The sequence below is a fragment of the Seriola dumerili genome, unplaced genomic scaffold, assembly GCF_002260705.1.
Source record: "Seriola dumerili isolate Sdu_G_001 unplaced genomic scaffold, Sdu_1.0 BDQW01000091.1, whole genome shotgun sequence".
NCBI classification, from domain to species: domain Eukaryota; kingdom Metazoa; phylum Chordata; class Actinopteri; order Carangiformes; family Carangidae; genus Seriola; species Seriola dumerili.
In genome coordinates, this window is record NW_019174346.1 from 8019666 (window position 1) to 8042616 (window position 22951).

Consider the following 22951-nt stretch of genomic DNA (forward strand, 5'->3'; position numbering starts at 1 on the left):
AACACTGAATTAAAAAACGCTACTTATCTCTCCAAGGTGACGACTCGAGGGGACCACACACAGACCTGTCCGTGCTTGGCCATCATCAGATGCTAAACATAGGGGTACAGGAAAATGGATAGGGGCTGACTACTGTCTGCATTAAATCTTAGTGCAGGCTTTCTTTTTGGTTGGTTGGTGGCTTTCACCTTTGCTGTTGCTCTGGCTCTCTATGTGCTCAGATTGTATTGGAGCTGTCAAAACTGCTTCTACTCTGTGCTGGTTTAGTATTCATCGAGCCTGTATTTCTGTCTCATTCAAGTTCATGCCAACTGTGCCACATCTGCTTTAGTCCACAAATCGTTTTATCCATTTCAGATAGCAGCTCATGATATATATGCAGATTACCAAGCCACATGCTGAGCGCACATACTTTTGTAAAGCAGGAGGAATGTTTTGACTTTCCTCTATCATGGCATCGTGGTGCACGTTAAAGCTTTCAGGAGACCGTTTGACGCAGTGTTCTCATGATGTACTGAGAACACTGCGCTGGAGGCATGTTCTCAAAGGTTTACTGAGGTCAAACACAGCTTTGGGATCTGAGATACTCACCCGCTCCAGAGTGATTTCCTCAAACTCATATTCAATTTCTGTGCCGTTGACCTGAAGAAACAAAAAAGAGATTAGGCCAAGACATTCACATTTTTAATCCTTCAAACATGCCAGTGCTGCTGAATAATTACTGTATACTGAAATATATTTACAGAGGATAATGTTAAGCAACTCTAAGGCCAACTCCACATACTTAAATTGAGGATGACAGGTGTTTTCCAGGGCCACTTGTGCTTTCTGTATTAAATATGCCCCATCTCAAGGGAAACAATTTGAGATGCTTAACATTATTTTTGCAACATGAAGATTAGCTATAGAGGAGTTGGTCTCATCCTATATTTCATTCAGATGATTAATTACCAGTGATCACTTCCATTATCATGCATATGCATAAGGCATGTGCATATCATATTCCCAGATGAACACCATTTTTGAGTAGCATCAGACTCTATTATCAGAACTTCATATGAAAGGTATGTGGAAGTAAGAAAGACTAAATTAGCAACAGCAGTGAACCAGGAACAGTGCATAAGAGAACAAAGTCAGTTTATTTGATGTTACTATATGATAAAATCTTCACTCTTCAGTTTATGGATAAATCTCGATCATATGAATGAAAAAAAAAACAGTGGTTGAAGCTGATGCTCTCCTGTCCTCACTTCTTCTGTTAATTGTTAACACAACCATCAATAGTGACAATTTCCTCATGAAGAATATATCACATCTTGGAGCCCATTCCCTGTTTAATTCAGCTTCTGTGTTGCACCACAGTTTCAGTTATTTGTTTTGATGAAGATGAAGGTCTTTAGAAAGTCTTGTGCTGTTTTTTTATTCATGATAAACATCAATAATTCAACACTGTCACCTTATTTGTTTTACAAAGATAAGTTACACAATCAAAATGTTTAACTAATACATCACCTCCATCTCACCTCCAACTCAATTGTAGAGAAGAAAGGACTGATTCGTTTTTTTAATGTGCTCCTTTAATCTGCTGCAGGTATTGATCTTCTACTGAAAAAGGCTAATAGGTGCAGTAATAAAAGACACAAAAATTGAGACTCACATAAGGAACTGACTCCAAAGTGTCTGTGTTGACAATTATTGGGGCAGGGCTGGCCTGTAAGAGAGACAGAGAGAGAAGGGGAAGGAAAGGATGAGACTTAGGTTTTAGTAATAGAGACACTTGTGCCCACCACTGTCCTACTTTCCATAAATGTATCCAGGGGGCAAGCTTGTGGATCTCTGTATCATCAACAATTTAACAGACTTCCATTTGCTGGATGGCACCATAAACACTCCCGTCATGCACAGCACTTTGACGGAGTTACTATAGCTGAATAGGTTTTTCAGGAGAGAGGGGTGAGAACATGTGTAGTAAACAAGTGGATGTAGTAAGTTTTTGTGCGGATATGAAATTATGACACCTTACTGATAGAAAAGACACAGCTGAGCAAAGTGACACAGTTCACACACTGCAGTTTATGTTGAAATGTGCAACGATGGCCTGGAAAACCTAAATGTTTACATTTTAAAGACAGCAGTGGTAAAACTGTCAAAACCTATTTTAACAGCTTTCACTGCACCACTGCAGTGCTCTCTAGCCTGTACTGTATATTGGAAGTTCGACCTCCAATCAGGTTATAATATTGCTGTCATAACACACAACACACAGTACACAGAATACGCAAAATGCTTCCTCCCAATGGCCTGTAGAAAATGAGCAGATGGTTAAAGGCATGAATCCCGAGAGAGGAACTCGCAAATGTTTTGGCCACAACAGAAGAAGAAACCTGAATAAGAAGAAGAAGAAGAAGAAAGACCTGATCATTCTTCTGTGCACAATTAGAATAATAAATAAGTAGTATATCATATTGTGTTTGAAAGATGAGGGCACCATTATAAGTATACATATTTTACATGTGGTGATACCATGAGGTAGAAGAATTATTGTACTGTATGCACACACACAGATGTTCATCCCTGCTACTGTGACATCTCAGAGTGCCCTACAGGCTGTGTACCTGCTGTGTATCTCACTGACATGATGCTGAAGATGAGGTGGTTTTCTTGCTTGGTCATCAGACACGAGACTCAGCTACATTTATGTTAGCCAGCTGCTTGGGTAAAATACTCAACAGGACTGGCTGGTTGATAAATAAGTGTAAGACCCTTGGTTGATGACTCAACCATGCAGGTGCACAGTGTTGTGCTTAAACCATGTGGACGCTCATTTCTATGAACAGAATCTAATTTATTAGTTTCTTCTTGTGCTTGAGAAGATGTGCACATTTAGAGCTGTTGTGGACAGGTGTACAAACCAACTCTATGTATTTATGTTATTGTCCTGGTCAAGACTACAGGTTTACAGGTCTCTGGTGTGTCTCTGGGCGTAGCAGTCCTCTGCTCCTCACCTGCTCCACTCTGCTCCTTTTCCTCCTCCTGATTGCATCAGCCAGTGCACCTCCTAATCAGCTCTGTAGTTCTTCAGTCACTCATTGCCAGATCATTCATGTGTGGTGCTACCTTCCTTTACAATAAATCCAGTTAACTTGCTCACCTGTCTGTGTTCTGCTTCTGGGTCCACTAAGCCTCGCTCACTGGTTATAACATTGTGATAAAATGAACTGAATGAGCAGTGAACTGTTTAGGCACAGTGAAGGCCAGTATGGCATTTTTCTTGTATGGTTCCTTTTATGGATTTTATTTTTTTATTCATTTTATGTATTTTCTGTCTTATCTATAATCACCCCTGTATGCACCTCTGATCAAAATAATTTCCTCATTTGGAAAATAAAGTTTGATTTGATTTAAAATGAATGAGTAATTAAATTATTCATGCATATCTTACTAGTCTGAACATCTTCTATCAAAGTGATTCTAATCCAATATACTTTTTATCATTGTGTGTACCTACACAACCCTGGAGCTGGGAATGGGAGACAAAAAAAGTGGCTCTAATTGAGCAACACAATAGTATTCTAGCCAATCAGCAACAGTTTGTGCTTGTGCATAGGAAAAGGGAAAGAAGAAGGAGAAAAGTAAAGAAGAGGAGAGGAGGGGAGATGGGCAGCGGGAGCAGGAGATGGTAAATCTGGCATATGCCAACAGATAGTGCCAAATTAATGATTACCAGGGGAAGGAGAAGGAGCGATCTTCCCCTCCAATGTCGCCAGACAGTCTGGAGTTTTGAACAAGATTGATTTGGAGGGCAGATGAGATACTGGTGGTGATGCTAATGTGAGTGCATGCAGGAACGTCTACCAGCGGTGTGACTACAGCGTAAACTCCACAACACAACTGCACTGTCAAGAAGGAGAGATCGCCAAAGAACAGTCTAAGAAGAGAAGGACAGAGGAAGAAAAACTGAAAAACTGCTATTATGAGGAAAGGGTGACGTTGGTAAGGCTTTCCAACAGTGGAGACTACACAGTGGGACTGGGAAAGGAATTCAGCCCTGGACTTATCCATTGGGATCGGCCTGCACCCTGAATGACAGAGACAGCTGGTAAAGAGACAGAATGGAACAGGAAAAACTTGATGGCCCACTGGGATTTTTAGTGAATGTGAAGAAGACAGAGCGAATTTCCCTCTGTGATCTTTTTTCCTGTTTTGTTTAAGGTCTGCTGTCATCCAAGTTAACTTCCTGCTCAATTCTCAACCCCATGAAAACAATGAAAACCATCATTTTAAGATTAAAATAGAAGAATAGAATTGAAGTAAATCCCATAGAGAATTGGAGCTGGTTTATGTGAAGCTGATCAACAAAGCAATTTAAAGATATTTGACCTTTTCGAAGAAGACAGTATGTATTTAATGCAATAATTGTACCCACCATATAAACTGGACATTTAAGACTAATGTCCCTTGGTTTGTGTGTTGAGGCCATTAATCTATAGCATCTCCCATCTTAATACTAAAGCATTTCTACTCATGTGAATTATTAAATGAATATGGCTCATTCAAATAAGAGAGTCTGAACTGTGTGCATGTCTGATCACAGATTCAGACAACAACAGCAAGACTGAGTGACTCAGTGCATTTAACAAATTACGAAACATTAGAGTTGGCTGGCTGTGCAGGACGGCAAAGCCAGAAAATGTCTGAAGGAAAAAAGTGTTTGTGAGAGGAATGATGAGAGGGATTAAGACGCCTTTGTTTGCTATACACAAACACTAATGATTTCATAGGAGATCTTAGAGAGAGCAGACAGCGCATCAAAAATGAACTCAATTCTGATTTAAAATAGCACAATATGGCAGCATGTGCACTTTATTTTAAATGTTGACATTTACAGTCAACATTTAAAATAATCATAATAATCTCATGTTAGCACCACAAATGTTTGTTAAAAGCCAACTATCATATACATCCACTTGTAGATTACTCCTCTGTGATGCTGTAATTCTTCTCAGAAATAAAGCCACTTACAGCTGTTACAGATGGACAGCAAATTTCTCTCTATTATGCTGGAGAGCAGGAAGCTCAAATAATCTGATTGTAGGTCAGGAGGTTCTGCCATTAATCTTATTTCTGTCACTGGATGCTTTCTGCCGACCATTGCCTGTTGAGTCCGCAGCAGTGGCACAGGTTCACAGCATGGAAAGGCATGCTAACTCTGTGAGCTGTACCGTAGTGAAGAGGGTTAGCCTTTAGTATACTACAGCATAGCTCTGAGAAGTAAAACACAGTCACATTAAGTTATTTAATCTTAACTAAAATCTATTTTTAAAAAAAGAAAAAAGAAGAAATGAAAAAAATAATAAAATTCATATATCCATATCCATATATTTTCACTTCTTTGCACTAGTATACCCCTACAGTATCTAATAGCTCATAACATGGATATTGCTGCCACTATATATCCACATGTATGCACACATTGCCACGTGATCAATTGCCTCCAATAGCACATTAAGCCAGTGTTCCAGCAGCATGGCAAAACTGTGCATGATATGGTACCTATAAACTATGCCAGTGATAATATTCTAACCTAATAATATTGAATTACTACTTAAATTCCTCCCAGTACAGAAAAAAATAAGAACATTCACAGTTCAATAGTCAAACAATGTAGGCTCAATGCAGTGTTTTATCAACCAGGGCAGCTGTCTGATCGTTTCAGACCAGATGCTCTCCTGCATGGCTCATACAAAGACTAAAATAAATATGTGGATGGACTGTTTTCTATTTGAACCCACGATGCAACAATATTGTGTATTTTGTCTTTACTTATAAACTCTACTATTGCGTTGAAGAGAACATAGGTGACACATTCATCAGCCGAAACATAGCAAAGCTCTAACTGGATGACCAGAAAGATATAAACCCTTTATTCCAATGATGAAAAGCTGCAGAAAGCCACGATGCAGCATCAGATAGTTGATATGTTTATAGAGTGAGTTGCTTGTATTTCTTCAGCAGTCTTGTGCTCGTGTTGAGTTTTGCTCAATAATTCAGCGGCACCTCTATGTATAGTGGCTCATGAAAACAGGACTGTATCAATAATTCACTGGTATCTCATTTAAAAATAGTCAACAACACAATGTGAGATGTGGATGCTTTAGGAGTACGGTAAGGGTGAGGGGAAGAAGATGGAAGAGTGTAATGGCAATGGACAGATAAGCCAGGCTAGAGGAATGATGAAACATAAAATGTGACTGAAACTATGTTCATATTGGAAGTTCATTGGTGCATATTGCTGGCTAGCAGAAACAAAAACGATGAATTCATTAGGGCCTAATTGGAAATAATGAAGTGTAGCAAAGGAAAATAATAATGGAGACCAACCAATTTTGCATGCGACTGGTGACAAGATAAAGTGATTCTGATATTAAACTTCCATTTCAAAACTTAGAAATGTGCCTTTAGAGTTTATCACTACTACTGCAGACTGTATGAAATATGTCTTCTTTTAGAATTTAGGTATTTTCCCTCTATCTCCTATCTTATACGGTACCTGTGTTCCATCTTATTCCCATTGTCCAGCTCCATATCACAAAGGCATGGAAATAGCAAAAGAACAGATAATGCTAACTGCTGCTCCCCCTTGCAATTTCCCTGCTTGGCATTTCCCTCAGCTAAATGATGGATGACCTCCCATTACCCCCCACTGGCCTTGCCTGAGGCAATTTCACTCGTGCTATGGTTGCACATACAAAATCCCAGCAATTAAATCCACAGTTATGATTTGCTTTTGCAGTACATTCGTTTTGTATACAGTATATAAATTGGCTATAAAAAAATAAAGTATAAAAATTTTGCTCAAATAATAACAAGCAGCCTGGATAAGACCAGAAAGCAGGTTTAACAAACTCTGACTCTGACCTGATGCCCCTGAGATGGGAAACTAAGCTAAGTTTTTGTTTCCAGAACAGCTGATCTGAGCTAGTTCAATCAATTCTGAGTTGTGTTAATGTTAACTCTGTTAAGTTGACAGTTAACAGTTAACCGTGTGCATGAAGAATATAAAAAGCCATTATCAATGGATCTCCAATTCAACAATTCACCACGATTAATGTGTGTCATTAAAGCTTGTTTATTTAAAAAAACAAACAAAAAAACAGCAACAGCAGTGAAAGAGTCTGAGCTGGACAAAAGAGTCAATAAGTTCAAACTATTACATTTTATTCAGCGTCACTCGACCACATTATTTATCAGATTTTTATTTTCTTAATGGCTGTAAAGAGCTGGAATCTACTGCTTGTGATATTAAATGTTTAAATATTTCATTCACCCATGGGGACAGAGTTTTGCTGCAGCAGAAGATGAAAATATAGATGAAACAGATCAGACAGAAATTTGTAGATCTATGATTGTGACCTCATAGTCTGAGCCAGTAACAGCCTCATCATTTTGGTGATTTTCACTTGAAAAAGTGTACATTTTCAGAAGTCTACATTCAAAGATCTTGCTCAGCAACATTCAATGACTATATTTCAACATATTTTAAATAAAAAGTGACAGAAATACTTAAACAGCCTACATTTAGTCCAGTTTTTAAATGTTACCTAGCCTATTTTCAGCTGCATTACTGTCATTCTCATTCAGAAATACCACATCATCTACAATTTGATATGACAGCTATGATGGGACTGTTCAGTTCGACCAATCAGAACATGAGCAATGTTTCTTCATCGATCAGTCTGTGTCTAAAGCTTCACACATATTTTCTTTTTATTTACAGTGATGAATGTAAAATAAATGTTACATTGCAGAGGAACTGATTGACAATCTGAAAGACATTAGTTAGTTACCCAAGACCTGTCTTTACTAATATTATCTCTTTTGTAATCAATCAATCAGTGTGCGGACAGAGACAGCGATGATATTCAAACATTAGGCTACACATGGAGGTTTCATCCTGAACTTAGATTATAACACTGACACTTTGTGGACATACAACTGCAATCAGGATTTTAATCTTCTCTGTACATGAATTTCTTTAAATGAATCTGCTCCGATCTGCGCTTTGATACAGAAAGTATGAATGATGAAATGATGCACCTGTCAGAAGCTTAGGAGGGGCACAGACAGACAGCAACACAGGGTTTGTTGAAGAAAACCTGCCAGCAAGCAGGTTAGCTTCACAGAATATGTTGTAACTGACTCAGAAGTAAAGTGATCTCAGTTTCTAGAATGGAAAACTGTAATTTCAGGGTTAGGAAACTCAAAGTTTTCACTAAACCTGCTTTCTGGAATACCCACCAGATGTTTCACATCTTTTAGTCATTTTGACATGTACAGCAAATATCTCACTAACATACACAGAAGATTCATAAAAGGTGATAATAAAGTGTGAAACTCCTACGTATATTGACATCAAATATATGTCAGTAATGAGGTGAATCCTGCTCATTGAGCCGTTAACTGAGACAATACTCAGACTCAGACATTCACACAGTTATTATAGAGAGGAGCACTCTGTCTTTAGAGCTGTACACTCCGATGTGTACAACAGTATCTTTAAAAATAAAAAAAACATGTGTTTAGAGTACATGTCCTTTATCATTTTTACACATCTGGGCAATGTTTGGACACGATAAAGTTTGAGGAGATGTACAGTACTTGTATATCACAGTCCATTTGTTTGGCTTCTATGTTGTTAATGGTGATAAACATTAAGAGTTTTTGTACACCACATTTTATATTGCTAACTGCTGAATTCTCCTTCCATTTATTCCCTATGATCTTTGATATGTCACTTACTTTGCAGCAGGAAAGATTCCATGAGGTTTTTCCTAACAAGTATAATCACTGTCGCCTGTTGTCAAGCAGCAAGAGACAAAGCAAAACAGAAGTTTGCTCATTTAATACAATATTTCAAGAAGAAAACCTAGCCAATAGCAGCCCACTGAGCAAATCATCAAATGGCTCCTGGGAAAACATCCCAGAACAATGCCTGGATTTCTTGCCACACCCATATTTTTCTCTGCACTTGAAAATCTTGTGTCTCTGTCTTCTCAACAAATAATTCTGCTCTGGTGAGGAGATACAGATTACAGGCCTGGTTCACTGCTCTGATTTCTGATTAGATGAATGCATGGCAGACCCAGTTGACCCAGTACCCCTTGAAATCTATTTCATCAGTGCTATCACATCAGTATTTTCTATATTTAGAAACTATTGGGTGTGTGCATAATAAACACAAACAACTACATTTGAGTACCAAGTATTGGAAAGCACTTTTTGAACCTTGTGCTTTGATTTGTAGATGCTTTTCCTTGTTCTTCTGTTCACAGTGTAGCTTCTCATATGTAGCACACATAGCACAGCAGGGCTGATGGAAGGCTGGTCATACTGCATATCTTAACATTGCGGGTTTTGTGACTAATGCACTCCATGTTTAAGTCTCTGACTGACATATTTTGATATGGCTTTCTGAGTTGCTCCAAACGGTAACCCGATTTGGTTATACTTGCATCCTATGTCATGTGATGTTTTTATTTTATTGTTCACACCCTCAGTTTCTCTAGACTCAATGATGTGAAACAAAATATCAGCTCAAGATAAGAGCTACACTTTTAAGTCTCTTTCACAAAAGGAAACCTTAGCAATTTTGACTTATGACTTCAATGGAGATGCAGATGTGAGTAATAAAACTTTAACAGCTTTACAGCCTCTTGACAGTACGATGTCATTAACACAGATACAATCCTTTAAGTCACCACTTCTGAAGGACAACACCAACAAACAAAAAAGCTTTCATAATTGATTTCCAGATATGATATGACCCACAGCAACTGTATACTGTAGAAGCCTTGCTTGGATATTAAAGGAGGACAACAGACAGTATGAGACCATCACTGGGGTTATCACGCCAATAAAACATTTCTATAGCTTCTTAACAAGCCTGAACAGGGAGGTCCGGCATCAGAACCCCCCTCAAGAGGAAACCAGAGTACACTGGACTGAATTTTGAAGCCTCACACTAAAATTTACACAAACACGCACTATTTGTAATTCATATAGAATCAATTCATATGGAAGAAGAGCATTCCATTTTTTCAGGATGGACAAAGCTCAGGTTAGCAGATCCTTTAGAAGGATTTAAATGAAATTTTCTCAAGCTGCTGAGAAAATGAAGGCTCTCCGTCAATGATAGAAGTCCTTACTGCCATTCAACAAAGTGATGAATTTGTTTCCTTCATCAAAAAGCGCAGTAACAAAATCTCCAACATCATAATTTACCTTAATTCAGAAAGAGAGTCCAGATTTGTCCAACAGCATGAAAGTTTTACCTGATAGGGCTCCTGCCAGCTCTGGACACAGCCACACTCAGAGGGCCACAGATCACAGCTCCCCCCCTTGGCTCTTACTTCCACCAAGCGGCTGAAGGTCCTGGAGGACATGCAGTCCAAATGCCAGGTCGCCATCCGACCCCCCTTTCGGGGAAGGGTGGCGCCGCCAGAGACGGATCCATAATGGTACCGCAGACACGGGTGATGGGGGTGGTGATTGCTAGGGTGCTGCTGATGCCAGCTGAAGGAACATGGCACTTCCCGACATTCCCCCCTTCCATCCAGGTCCGCAAAGCAACTCTGCTGTTTGCTAAGGTAAAGAGTCATGCTGCCGCCACACTGCTGCCATGCAATACTAGCCACTGCTCACTTCACCACTTTGTCTTTAGCTTCTTTTTGTTCCTCTTCTGAAGGTTTACTAGTACAGTCATCACACACAAGACACGGTCCTGCCCGATGTACGAGTTGCTCACTCACACAAAATGAATGATGAATGAACCAACTGGCTGGCTGGCTGCTGTAGCTGCATAGGCTACAGAGGGCGTGTGTGACTGTATGTGTGTGTGTCAGAGCTTCTGAAGTGGGAGAACGATAAATGAGAGCGAGAGAGAGACAGGGTAGAAAGTAAGAGGGAAGAGAGAGATAGAGAGGGATAGAGGGAGATACTTGATGAGAGTGAAATTGAGCTGGAGGGAGGGAGAGAGGAGAGCTGAGTGAGAGAGGACTTGGGGTGAGAGAGGGGGAGAAGGAGGGGGATGAATAAGAGAATGATGGGAAGAGGAGAGGCAAGACGAACAGCAGGAGACAGGGAGAGAGAAAGAGAGAGAGAGAGAGAGAGAGAGAGAGAGAGAGAGAGAGAGAGAGCTGTCTGTGTGTTGGCTGCCAGCCCTCTGTAAATGACTCAACTGGCAGTGCTGCTTGATAGCGTCCGCACCTTTGGGAAGAAACAAGAGATGGTTTGTTCTGCTGGGAATTGGAAGCAATGGGAGGTTGAACTACAAATCCCTGGACTGCTGCTGTAGTAGTGGCTGCATCTGAGCTCAAGCACGGGAAAACTTGCCTGTCAGTCCCTTCCCCACTGATCAAGTCCCCACATGTTCTCAGATGAACTATTTTCTGTTGTGGACCACAACAAGGCTAGCTCAGGAAAAGCCAACTCCCAAATGGCTCAACCGCACACACAAGTGTATACAGTTAATCTTTAGTATTAGTTGTGTTGAAAAGAGCTAGTGTTGTGTCTTCAGTCAAATCCACCTTTCACAATCCTCTCTGCCATTTAAATGTATGGTATTTGTCGACTGCTGTACTGTGTACAAGTTGGGGTGAAGACGAATGTGCAAGTTTATAGTGAAACTCTAGAATTAGACTATTCAAAAGCTCTGTGGAAAATTACTGTTGGGACTCATTCAAGAGTCTTGCTCCACAGACAAAGGAACTCACTTTCCCACAGTTCCTCACTGTTCACACCTGGAGACGACCCTCCCCCAGGGACTTCATTGACCAGTCAGTGTTGGTCAGTGTGTGACATGTGACCCCCCCCCAGAGTGTCATCAAACAAAACCAGATCTCCTTCTCTTCTCGGCTTGCTCAGGAGAGCAGCTCCTGCTCTCCCCTCTCCGCTCTTCAATTGGCAACAAGGCCCCAGCCCAGGTCAGCCCTGCTACCTGAGAAACCAGCTCGCTCACCTGCCTGCTCACAGCAGACCGAAACACTCTTTTCCTCAACAGCAGCGACATGTTTAGGATTAATTGAGAGTGAACCAAGTTCTCTTCAGAATCAGCGGCTACAACAAAAGGTCAGGCTGATTATCCAGGCAACAGGAGTCACAGCAGAGTTAGCGTTGAACAGCTAACTCTGTGAGGAGAACAAAGGAGATAACAGCAGAAGTCACACAGCCAGACAGGACTTTACGCCACCCAACTCACTGGACTTTACATCAACACTGGAAAGGAACTCTTTGTTTTGTTCCAAGGACTGGGTAACCTTAACTGACTGGGTCTTACCTCTCTTAGCACAGCATAGCACAGCACAGCACAGCTAAGTGTAACCCACTCGTGGGTGCGCTATACTCTAGGTTCGGAAGGAGCTGAGCAGTAGAGTACAATCACCATAAACACAAGAGGCACGAATTTAGTTAACTGCAGCTTTAGTTTCTCTTCAGAATGTAGAACAACACAATTTTCACCAATATGAAAAATAACAAAATGACCCTTAATCATAAAATAAATTGTCCTTATGTGTGACTTAGTCACTCTTCAATTTCTGGTCAATGTCTGATGATCAAAGTCAATGTTGTTTCGCTCAAAGTCAAGTTTAAGTCCAAATCAGACTGAAGCCTGATTTATCAGAGTCTGCTTAGTCAGAGAGCACTCCAAGTCTGCTGTGAGTTCAAGCTGTATCAGTCACGAGGACCGACAAAATCCTACCACAAGTAGAAAGTAGATCCGCTGTTTCAGTGGAATCCTAGATCTGAGTTCCTGGTATCAACTGGGTGGCTCGCCATCTACTGGAACCGTTGTACGACTCCTCCATAGGATTTCTCACTCAACCCAAAAACCTGACCTGCATTTATAACACAGGTTTAGTTTCTATTCTACTTATCTTATTTCTTAATGCAATGCAATTAGTTATATTTCCTCTTTAAAGTTGTACAACATTATCCTAGATAATAACATCTAAATAACACTGAATGTATTTTCTCAACATTATGACAAGCATGTTATTTTCTAGCTCAACATCTCAATTCAATCTTAATGACATTAGAATTCTTTTGTTCTAACAGAATACAATCATTATACTAACAAATTACAAATATTAAACACGAAAACATGAATTAACCTGTTCCAGCTTAACCAATATTTAAATAATAATACAACACATTACACAGTAACATTTAATAACGTTACCTTCAATGTGTATTTTCCCTTTATTTTCCTTTTCAAATAGTGTCTATCTCACCATGTAGGTAAAACAAGTTTTTAACAAGTTTTTTTTAATTTTAACATGAATTCAATTTTACAACATACTACTTTTTTAATCAATATTACTGCTGGACAGTATTTTAATACTTCTAGTAGCATGAAAAGTAAAGAGGTTAGGCTCTCCACAGTAATATAAATTTCCGATTTTTCCTTTACAGTAAAATGACTACTTTTAACACATATTTTAAATATTATGCATCAATTATGCATCTTCTTAACATTGTAATATTTATTAACCACAATATAATATTTAAATTGAACTCTCAATGTAACAAATTCCATGCTAACACATAGCAATCAGCCAAGCAGCACCGGGAAAGCTAGCTTACCGAGACACGAGGAATGGAAACTCAATTCAAAAGAACGGCACTCCTCCCGGTCCGCGGCTCCCGCAGTAGAACTGCTTCACTCTTTTCTAACTTTTATGACTTAGTTTTCACTCTTTTTACACTTTGTTGTACGGTCACAACACAGCAGTTCCTCTCAATATGTCGACTTGTCTCCTGCATCTTTCTCGTCTCTCTCGTCACAGCACCTCCCTTTTTTCATACACACACTCACTCACCCTAGGCCTAGGACCTTAGATGAGGCAGGTAAGGGGGGCCTGATTAGAAAATTAGGAAATTTTAACTAAATTATCACAACTATAATATTAAATTGCAGAAAATAAAATGTTAACTTAAAACTTAAATTAATAATTCAAATATTTATAGTTGTTATTAGTTTCTAAAATAATTCCTATTCTAACCCATTATTTCCAGCAGGGTTACATAAGCAACAGAAGTCTTTGTTAATGTACCTGTTGATTGTCTTGTTGCTGTAATGTTTGTTTAGGTTGTGGTTAGTCATACAGTTAATTGTTAATGTTCAGAAACATACCTATAGTACGTCTCAGTTCTAGAACCTGCATGAAGCCAACCTCCCTCTAACCAGCCACGTCTTTTGTTTACATGCGCAATCTTTTATTTTTATAAGCCACGTCAAGACCAACTGAACCAAAACAAAAGTTCAAGTTTTCCTTTTTGAAGATTTTTGACAGTTTTAGAGTCATCTGGTCAACACCAGTCTCCTCTAAAGTTATCCAGCCAAAGTGAAGTGCATTAGAGTTTATTTCGCATCAATGAGACGCCAGCAGATAACACATCTGCCCACGACCGCCTGCAGAGAAGTCTACCAGAAATCAAGAGTGCTCGAGACAGAAAGTCTCCTGGCAAACTCCACCAGAGCTGAACCGCTGAGACACCAGCAGAATCCATCACCGTGGTAACTTGACATGGCATCCAGGAGAATCCACCTAGATCCTGTGTCTCCAGGGTTACAACAGCAACCACAGCCACCTGGGTTCCAGCCCAGGGTCTCCGGCTACAGCGAAGCTCACAGTAGGCCAGTCTTAACCCCCTGCTCATGACTGGGTTGATGTTGAAATATAGCAATATTTAATCATCAAATCTCATTCGTATACATAGCATCATTAGCTGTATAGCCATAGTGTATAGCCATAACATATTCTCTGCCACCTTTGCCAACTCATCACACTGCTCATTTCATTATTATCTTCATCTTTATGATTATTACACGTTGCACTTGCTCTGTAGATAGTAGTTTAGTTAATAAACACTGAGTTGTTGTCCTGTTGTGTTCTTTTGAAGTACAGACTGGAGATCCATTGAATCGAGAAGTAATGGCTTCTGATATGAGATTGATCGATTTATCTATTTTAAAGTAATTCATTGTTGTCCTCGCAGAACACTGGATCCCCTTTTCAACGAGAGCAGATTCTAAATTGTGGTATTAGCACTACAACTCTCACTCTGAATAACTTTCCATTGTGTAATAATTATCTGGGGTTTATTGATGAGATGTAGAAAGTGTTTGATCATTCTGTTCAGAACAAAGAAGAAGAAGGAAATTAAAGTCGAGCTAGCTGCCAGGGATGAGACATCTAGCCTAGAGGAGTTAATCAGCTTAGCCATACGCCTAGATAATCACCTGAGAGAAAGATGCAGGGAAAGAATAGGCAGGCAAAGGGCCACTCTCCCTGTGTTCCAGCCCAGAGCCACCACCACGACGTTCTACTCACCCCCTCTTCGACCATCCTCAGAGCCTCAGCGGGCAGCAGCTCCAGTGTCTCCAGCTCCTGCTGGACCTCTTCCCAGTCCAAATCACCTTGTGGTTCCATTTCAGTTTCGTACTCCACCCCTGAGTCTTCATTCTCAAGTGTTGGATCCCCTCTTCACTAGCCTGCAAAGAGGAGGCCATGCAGGCTGACAGAATGAGGTTGTCCCCTGATGAACTCCAGCGTCGGGTTCGTATGGGTCTTTGCATTTACTGTGGGCAGGCAGGTCACTTCCGTGCTTGTTGTCCAGAGCTGCCAGGGGGACACCGGTGAGCCATTCTTCTTATCCCTCATCCTGCTCCAGTAGAATTACCGTTAAAGGTATGTTGGGTCTGAGCTCTGCCTCATGAGCTGGACACCATAAATGTTGGATCTTCAGTTGTCTATCAATATATTGGCTATCATCCATCCATCCATTTTCTACCGCTTATCCTCTAGTAGGGTCGCGGGGGGGCTGGAGCCTATCCCAGCATCCTTTCGGGTGAGAGGCGGGGTCGCCAGTCCATCGCAGGGCACACAGAGACAAACAACCATTCACTCTCACATTCATACCTATGGTCAATTTGGAGTAACCAATTAGCCTAGTCCCCATTTGCATGTCTTTGGACTGTGGGAGGAAGCCGGAGTACCCGGAGAGAACCCACACAAGCACGGGTAGAACATGCAAACTCCACACAGAAAGACCCCGCGTCCGAGCCAGGACTCGAACACGGAACCTTCTTGCTGTGAGGCAACAGCGCTTTGGCTATCATAAATTAAGAAAATATTAATATTAAAAATATTAACATTGAAAAATAACTTGAATCAAAGTCCTTGACTTAGATTTTATTATTTATGCCACAAGAACTTTCTCCAAGGATTCATGAACACAAAAACACGAAGAGGGTAAAAGTGCAACCACTCCCAGAAGCCACTGATCCTCACATTAATCCAAACCTCTGAAACCCAACCTCCCAGCTGAAGAGCACAATGAAATGAAAATTACTGGGAGCATGCTGATTTGATCTGATCAGAAACTGCATTTCTCGACTCCCATCTCACCCATGTCTTCAGTTAGAAATCAGGGTCACTGGGCTTTTAGTTGCAAGTAAATGATGCTAAAACATCCAGCTGCTTCAGCATCAACATCATATGTGATGTGAGAAAACGAAATAATCTGCACGCTTCACAGCAGCTGAAACACTGTACGTCTACCATGTTTATTCTGAATTCCCATGTGGAGATGAGGTCACCATGACCAGTCCTCCACGCTGTGATATAAGAAAGAGGTTTAGCTATTGTTAGCTATGTTTTTCTACACCACACAGTTCTGTCATCACATGGTCTGCAGTGTGATGCTTTAGTATGTGTGGGCGTTATCATTACCTATTCCATCTAACAGAGGTGACAGCCACAAAACAGTAAGTGATGAAGAATAATACCTCGTCAGAGCTGACTGAGGCAGTGCACAGCATGCTCTCATAGGAGAGGCAGCGTCAGTGGGCAGCCTGAGTGTGTGTGTGTGTGTGTGTGTGATAGATAGAGAGTGTGTGGGCCGCAGGGGGCATGGTTGGGTAGATGGATACTTAGAAAAAAAAGAAGCAAAAATCAACAAACAGACCTCTCAGCTCAGTCACTATTTCTGATATCCCTCTTTCACTCGTCCATGTATCTTTAGGTTTGCTTACATGTCTAATGTCATTAGTTGTTGTTTTCTTGCTTTTCTATGCTCTTGATCAAACCCCTATTTTAAGGCTGATTCATTGATTGAATTGTTTATTATAAAATCCTGCACCTTTTCTGGTGACCAGCCCATATGGGCTTACAAGACACTTAACCATACACTTGATGGCAACAAAGCAAATCATCACGTACACTTTTTAAAATTAATAACAAATCATTACATGCTCTTCCAAAATTAATATGAGGTTCAAATCCATCAATTATGTGGGATTCAACCTCCTCTGTCTTAACAGCCAGGCTTCTCCTATGAATCTTTCCAAAACAAAAGTCTTTACATTAAAAAGCCAAATCAACGTAACAGCCGCGGACAGCAAATACAGATCAGGACCCTTTGGTTGAATTTTGTTAAACAAATATTTTCTGAACTCAGATTACAGAGGGAAATTGAATACAAAATGGAATTCCTCCTCAACACCAAGATCACATGAATCACACAAACGTTGCTCTTCAGGAGTAGCTTTATATCTGATAACTCATTGCCAGTGGTAAAGTACCAGTTCTCAACTGAGCACACCTTTGCATTCTCAGCAGATTTAGTTTTATATATGGTTCAGTATAATAATCATCTTTAATTTGGATGTAATTTTTAAGCTTTGGCTTCCTAAAGATTTCTTGTTTCCATTCTTATTTATAAACGTTTAACATTTTTGTTTGGCTGCTTTTATACTACATTGCAAGTTATTCCTAAATATGAAATTCAGATCGGCAATGGAGAAAACAGTTGCGACTTCGCGTGAAGAAGAGGACAGGACATTAGAGGCTGAGTTATAACTGTCAAGATACAATATGACCACTAGATTTATATTTAAAGCATTATCAGACATTTATCAGAAAGATGTTTGTCCTGTAACAACATTCAAACCTGAAACCTCATCAGCATGCTTCTCCCTGCTTGCCTGTCTCCTTGAATCTCAGAGATTGCCACCGATTAAAACAAAAATAATAAAAAAAACAAGATACAAAAATCAAACTCGCTTCATGTTGTTAAAGGTTGAGTTTATTGCTGAGAAACACAGCAAGGTGTTCTAGGTTGAAAACAGATAATATGCTGCTGGATGTTGAGATGCAGGACATTGTGGGTCTCTGGTGTGTCTCTATTTAAAGTTTGTGGAACAACTTCATAAATATATTAATTGATTCATGTATTACACTCATTTATTTGCTTCCATTAACATGTACACATGTCAGTGTAGAGTCAGGTAAGTTTTTAGTCACTGAAAAGATGATTTCTCTTGACCGAAAGATGAAAAAATGTACACAACCAGACCAAGACCAAGTCAAAACTTCAATTTGGCTGGTTTATTTGTACACGAAGGACAGATCTGGTGCAGGGTACACCAAGTCTCTCTCAATGACAAAACTTGAACTGCTTATATAGTAGGTTGCTCTGGAGGACATAACTAACATCTGTTGACCTAGAGACCTTTACCTCTGTGTGTCACTTTTATTACTTCCAACCCCCTAGAGGCGTATATAACCAAAATCTCTGGCAGATGTAGATAAACCAACAAACAACAATATAACAATAAGAACAGACATGTAATGGATCCTTTGGCACCCTGCTCACCCCAAAGGTGAGCAGTTTACCTAAGGTTCTTCACATCCTAAAACAAAAGTTGCACACATGCAAAACAAGTACCACCTTACAGTGACTCACGCAGAAACATGTTTAATTTTGAAAATTTATATGCACTCCTGTTGTCTGCTCTGTTCCTGTAAAGTTGTCCAGTGATCCAGCCAGCAATCATCCACACCTGTTTTCTGTTTCCTGTTGTTAATCAGTTCATCAGTCAGTCAGTATATATACTCCTGTATTTCATTCACTCTTTGCCAGATTGTTGTCGCTATCTCTGTGTGCTTTGCTCTCTCGTGTTCATTCCTAATGTTCTTAGTAAGTGTATGACCCGGTTTGTATTTTTGGGTTTTGGGTTTCAGCCTTGCCCTTGCCTGATTTGTTTGCCTGGTTTTTGAACTGTTTTACTGTGTATGACCCTGCCCGCCTTACTGGATTAAAGAGTTTGCATTTTAGACTGGACTGTGGTGTGCACTACAAACTGGTGGAGGCAGCACAGCACTGCTCTGGAGCCCCAACCCAGCCTTCCATTCTCGCTGCCAACCGAAGGAGCAGCAATGCCCCCAACCAGTCAGGAGGAGCCCATGCAGGTGGGAAGAGCTCATCTGTCCCTGTAGGAGCGACAGCACTGCCTTCGGGAAGGCAGATGCATTTAATGCAGCAACCGGGGCCACTTCATCACCTCCTGTCCGTTAAAAGGGCAGGCCCGACAGTAAAGGGAGGTCTAATGGTGAGCCCAGCTTCCTCATCCTCCCGTTAGTCTGGCTGCTGCTTCCTCCCCAGTCGACCTCTCTGTCCTCATTGACTATGGTGCAGACAAGAGTTTTATGGATCGAGCTCTTGCCCTACGACTCTAGCTCCAGGCCCTGCCCAGACACTTTTCACATCATTGACTCACCACAGTTCTCAGTGATTCTAGGATAACCTTGGCTGTGTGAACATATCCCACACATAGACTGGCCTTGTCCTGAGTCTCACTCATCCTGCCTTTTGATTGCTTCTTCCAGTGTTTCTTCCTCTTCTGCTACCCCTTCTGCTGATTCCCCTGACCCTTCTAAGGTGCCGCAGGAGTACATGTAACTTTAAAGAGGTGTTTAATAAAACCAAAGCCACCTCTTTGCCCCCACATCGACCCTACGACTGTCCCAGGGGCCTCGCCTCGTAAGGGGCACCTTTACTCCCTGTCTGATTCTGAGATAAAGGCTATGGAGGAGTACATCCAGGGGGTACTAAAGGAGAGGTGGCACTGGTTGGAGGGGATGGGACAACCCTTCCTGGTATGGACAGACCATAAAAACTCAGAGTACATTCGGGGGGCTAAGAGACTCAACACCAGACAGGCAAGGTGGGTACTGTTTTTTACTAGCTCTAATTTCACTATCTCCCATTGCCCTGGTTCTCGAAACTCCAAGCTTGACACCCTGTGCCGACAGTTTGACACTAAAGACCACCCCCTGGACCCAGCCGACATCCTGCCCACAGCCTGCATGATCAGAGCCATTACCTGGTGTAAAAGATGGCGATGGAGGCTTATATGTAGATTTATAACTTTAATCTAGAACAGCAGCAGTACCATAGATATCAACACTCCCATAGCTTCCCGCACCCAGAACACCCAACTCCCATAATACTCCTTTGCATCACGTTACATCTACACACACTTGCCCAAAGATCTTCTATGGGTCAAGATGCTCTTGTCATACTAACATACATGACACCGGAGACATCAAGGGTTGGGTTCAGTGGGTACTGAAGGGGGTCCAGGTCCCTGACAGATGTCCGCCGGGTCATCGCTTAATTCCGGGAGCGCTCCGGTCCCAGGTCCTGCAGTGGGGTCACTCTTCATGGCTGAGTTGTCACCCAGGAGTGAGTCAAACTGTCAGCTTCATCAAACAAGGTTTTCTGGTGGCCCTCCTTAAAGGATGATGTCATGGACTTTGTTGTTGCTTGTCCTGTCTGTGCCCATAATAAGACCTGTAGGCAACCCCCTCCTGGACTATTACGCCCCTTGCCTGTTCCACGTTGCCCCTGGTCACACATATCCATGGACTTTGTAACTGGTTTGCATCCCTCTGAAGGTAACACTCACCATAATTGACAGGTTCTCCAAGATGGCTCATTTTGTCCCTCTGCCAAAACTCCCTTCTGCCAAGGAGATGGCAGAGGTAGTGTTGTTTCACGTCTGCCGTCTACATGGTCTTCCCCAGGACATTGTCTCAGACCACCATCCCCAGTTCACCTCCCAGTTCTTGAAGGAGCTCTGCCGCCTCATCGGCGCCACCCACAGACCAGCGGCCAGACTGAGCACTACAATCAGGAAATGGAGTGTTCTATCAGGTACCTCATTTCCAAGAATACATCCCTCTGGTGTCGTCAGCTGCTGTGGGTGGAGTATGCCCACAATTCCCTCCCAGTCTCCTCCACCGGCTTCTCCCCCATTCCAGTGTGTCTACAATTATCAGCCCCCCCGTTTCCTGAGCTAGAGAGGGGTCGGGGACCGACGTGTTGTTAATCAGCTCATCAGTGTATATATACTCCTCTGATTCACTCACTCTTTGCCAGATTGTCATTGCTCCCCCTGTGTGTTTGCTCTCTTGCATTCATTCCTAGTGTTCTTAGTAAGTGTATGACCCGGTTTGTATTTTTGTATTTCTGCTTTGCCCTTGCCTGATTTGTTTGCCTGGTTTTTGAACTGCGTATGACCATGCCCACCTTACTGGAGTAAAGAGTTTGCATTTTAGACTGGACTGTAGTGTGTCTTCTCTTTGTCTGAATCTTCTGCCATCCAGTGTGCATTACAACCTTAAAATAATGCTGGATTATATCAGTGAGATATCAAGATTCTCAGTCTCTTATCAACATATTTAATTGTAGCAGGTTGGGCCAGGCTACTGTCTCTCTGCCTCTGTGTGTGTGTCACTTTCATCTGCTGCAGTGGTCAGCCAGCAGCAATAAATCAGGTGCAATGGTTATTTGTATGCATTCTCATCCCCTCCTCCTCTGAACAAGAGCACTTTAAAGTAGATATTGCCGGATACGCGCAAATTTTTTCTTTCATTACACCTGTGATCTTTTAGTTAATTAAGACTAATGCATTTGATCGTTTAGCACCTAAAATAGCTGCATACCCTTGTAAAAAGCCCTTGAGGCTACAATCTTATTATTCATATCTGAGCTGCAGACTGCATCTCAAAGAAGCTTATGATTTTGTTGTTGTCTAATAACAACCTTCTATTGACCTCAGTGATGGCTGTCACAGCCCTCAAGGCCTTGAATCAGGTTGTATATTACTTGATGTGATCTCTGACTCTTTAACGTGTAATACTGTCTCCACCATATTATGTTGTACAGTCTAATCGGCTGTGCTATGTGTGTGAGCATGCAGAAAATGTGTGTCTGAGTTTCATTGTCACTACACCCAGATACCATTTGACCCTTGATACCAACTCAGGATGAGCTAATCAAAATCTGAAAGGTCATTTAGTGTGTCGGTGCCACTTGACTGAACATCTCTCAGGCCACTGTCGCTAAAGAGCACAATCTAAACTGCAACAAAGAAGAGGACCCATGGAAGTTAAGTCGAATTGCTTTGATGGGCTTTTTTTACCCTCCTGTGCCATCAACGGGAGGCCTGTTTGCCATTTATGGAGGAGACATTACAGGACATTTATGAAAGCCTGATTAACCAGTTTTGGCCATCACTCCCCACAAATGATTTTTTATAAGACATTTTCAATCAAAATGTGCTAATGCTTCACTGCATAACTCAACACGCAAGTGGTGCCAAAAGGAATGCTTTTATAAAGGTATATTTTTACCTAAAATATATACATAGAAACATTTTTGGAGCATCAAGTGTAAAATGCATTGATTAAAAGGAACATTTGCATTTACATACAAATGTAAATGCATTCATTGTAATTGGAAGTACAAGTTGAATCTAGGAAACAAACACAACAACCTTCTTCAGCTGCCAATGGACTAAAGCTGCACTGAAACCTTGTCTAAGAAACATTTTAGTGCAGTGAGATGCTCTGCATTTTATACAGTACACCTCACTTGCCACATGGGGGCAGTTACAGTTCAGCTTCAATCTGTAGGCCTGACTAACTAGCAGCATTTAACTTGAATCCTTCAGGAAAATCCACTGCTATCTTCACAAAGACATGTGACAATAATGTTATGAAGGAAGGGGAGGACACGAAATGCTGCAGCCTTTTTTGTACTG

The 22951-nt window shown here is 41.2% G+C and overlaps 1 protein-coding gene across 1 annotated transcript in view; it reads right to left on the reverse strand.

The window, feature by feature from the left end:
• LOC111222161 (disks large homolog 2) overlaps positions 1-22951 on the reverse strand; it is a 167083-nt gene that overhangs the window by 58378 nt on the left and 85754 nt on the right. The window contains exons 3-4 of the mRNA XM_022745748.1: positions 1658-1711; positions 592-642 (exon numbers count right to left, since the gene is read on the reverse strand). Of these exons, the coding sequence (XP_022601469.1) occupies positions 592-642; positions 1658-1711 (105 nt within the window). The remainder of the gene's footprint in view (positions 1-591; positions 643-1657; positions 1712-22951) is intronic.